At 39.0% G+C, this 2,500-nt stretch overlaps 1 protein-coding gene across 1 annotated transcript in view; it reads left to right on the forward strand.

The window, feature by feature from the left end:
- The window catches only part of LOC122249617 (voltage-dependent calcium channel subunit alpha-2/delta-3), a 75,813-nt gene that overhangs the window by 25,114 nt on the left and 48,199 nt on the right, over positions 1-2,500 (forward strand). The window contains exons 11-12 of the mRNA XM_086549208.1: positions 1,100-1,204; positions 2,255-2,284. Of these exons, the coding sequence (XP_086405334.1) occupies positions 1,100-1,204; positions 2,255-2,284 (135 nt within the window). The remainder of the gene's footprint in view (positions 1-1,099; positions 1,205-2,254; positions 2,285-2,500) is intronic.

Consider the following 2,500-nt stretch of genomic DNA (forward strand, 5'->3'; position numbering starts at 1 on the left):
GTGTTGGTATAAACTGGTAGTGTAATTATTTTGCATAGATCATTTGAAGAAGCCATAGAAGAGCATTATTAATACTAGAGAATATTTCAATGCACAGTAAATTAGTCAAGAATCTTTTTAGAGTTACTCCCTCCAGCCCCCCCCCCCCTCTCATTGATCCTTCAAACCGTTTTTTGAATTGTATTAGATTTAGTTCCTCTTGTTTTCAACCCTCCTTGCTTTCCATCAGACGTCTAACTGGAAATATATATTATTAGTATCTTTTTTCTCCCTTTTACCCCCCCCCCCCAATTTTTTGCGAATTGTTCCCTAGCCAGAATTTTTACTTCAAAGTAAATACCAAAAGTGAGACTTTTTCCTCCTCTCGACTCTTTTTTTTAACACGAGATAGTATCAAATGGCTGATCCTATCCCCCCCCCCCCCCGCCCTTTTTTTTCTCAGCGTAACGTGACCATGTGTGTCCAGACCTAAATTGACCCTTGCTACTCCTCTTCCACCCTGACCCTGAAGCACAAATGGTATAATGATATCTTTGACAAGCACACCGGGATTAGTCACAAGATCAAATTTTATTGTATCTTTGTGCAAGGTTTGGCTCACGTATTAAATGAATTCTTTGTTCCTTTTTTCCTACGTCCCTCTCTCCCCATCCTTCTCCCTCTTTCTCTTTCGTTCTTCAATTTTCGCTTTCTCTCTCTTTCTCCTTTGCTTTCTGAATTTTCGACTCTCATTCTCTCTCTCTTATTCTTTATTTCTGTCTTTCTTTCTCGCGGTGTCTCTTATCCGTCTTTCTCTCTCTCTCTCTCTCTCTCTCTCTCTCTCTCTCTCTCTCTCTCTCTCTCTCTCTCTCTCTCTCTCTCTCTCTCTCTCTCTCTCTCTCTCTCTCCTCTCCCTCTCTCTCTCACTCTCTCTCTCTCTCTCTCTCTCTCTCTCTCTCTCTCTCTCTCTCTCTCTCTCTCTCTCTCTCTCTCTCTCTCTCTCTCTCTCTCTCTCTCTCTCTCTCTCTCTCTCCCTCTCCCTCTCTCTCTCGCTCTCTCTCTCTCTCTCTCTCTCTCTCTCTCTCCTCCCTACCCCTCTGTTTCTCCTTGCTCGACATAGTTCCAAGACATCCTGAAGCCCAACTACAACAGCGTCGACTTCGCTGAGGTCGAGCTGATTGACCACGACTCAGGTCCTCGTACCAACAACTCGGATCTTCTGGAGGTGAGTGTTTTGATTCCTCCCATTATCCTCATACATATATATATATTTTTTTAATTCCCTTACATGTCTCCATGTCATTCACTTGTTTTAGGTCGTTAATCTTTGCGATTCATGTTTTTTTTGTTTTTTTTTCATTACTCCCTTATATCACGTCGACTCCCCCACCCCCACTCATTCATACCTTCCCTAATACTTGCCTGTCACTCATGCCGCATTAATCCCTCTGATCCTCATACATTCACTGATATATTTCCTCATCACTCACTTTTGTTTCAAGGCCTTATGCCCTTGACTTGGTCTCCACACCTCATGATAAGAACTCATACTGAGCTAACCTTCATAAATGGCACCTTTATAGCTTTCAGAGTCTATTGTGATAGTTATTCAGAAATTTCTTTTTAGTGAATCAAGATGATATTAGACATTTTGATTTGATTTTTTTTTCAAAAATCAATCATATATATATATATCTGGGGAAGATTTTTTTAAGCGAAACGTTGAATTATATACGGTCATCGATGTAAAATTAATCTTTTTATATTTTTAGATTGGGGAACAGAATCAGTTCCACATTTTCAAATCCCAACAAACAATAACCTGTTTTTTTATGTAATAACAGTGTCAGAGTCATTGACTAGAAATAAAAAAATAAGTTAATTTTAACAATCACATTCACAGATTAGCATATCATATGTAATGAAGTCCATATCATCTTAATTTTATTGCTGTATGGTAGTAGACTAGTACCTTTGAGTTTGAAAAATGAATTTGTGATTTATATTCACGTGTATTAATTTGATTTTGTTTGTTTGTCTGTTTAATTTCATGACATAAATGTTTGTTTTCAACAAGTGTCACTTGACTGTCTCTTGATGATTTTTAGTCAGATTTTACAAAGCCTTCGAAGCGTCGAATTCTGAAGTTCGAACTTTAACCGACCCAGCTTCGGAATTCAACGCTTCGAAGCGACCCGGAAATAATCCTACGTCCATTTTTATTTTATTATCATTTTATTCTTCTATCTCCTCTTCTTCCATGATGTGAGAGCAGCTGACAAAAGGGAGAGATTATAACACCAAGGTATAGCGTAGGCTGCAGGAACATGGTGTTTGGAGTTGCTCTTGTGTATATCCTTTTTATTTTGAGCTTTTGAGTCTCTCCTTGAACTGAACCTTCGGACGAGAGGCGCGCTAACCCGCTTTTGCAGCTTCGTGTATTGGGTTATCATTTCAAATATATAAGTACCGTTCAAGTCTCGAACGTAACGGTGATAGATGGTACGAAATTTGATAAGAA

This window comes from Penaeus japonicus, unplaced genomic scaffold (genome assembly GCF_977035675.1).
Source record: "Penaeus japonicus unplaced genomic scaffold, GWHDUDI00000001_assembly GWHDUDI00000022, whole genome shotgun sequence".
Taxonomy (NCBI): domain Eukaryota; kingdom Metazoa; phylum Arthropoda; class Malacostraca; order Decapoda; family Penaeidae; genus Penaeus; species Penaeus japonicus.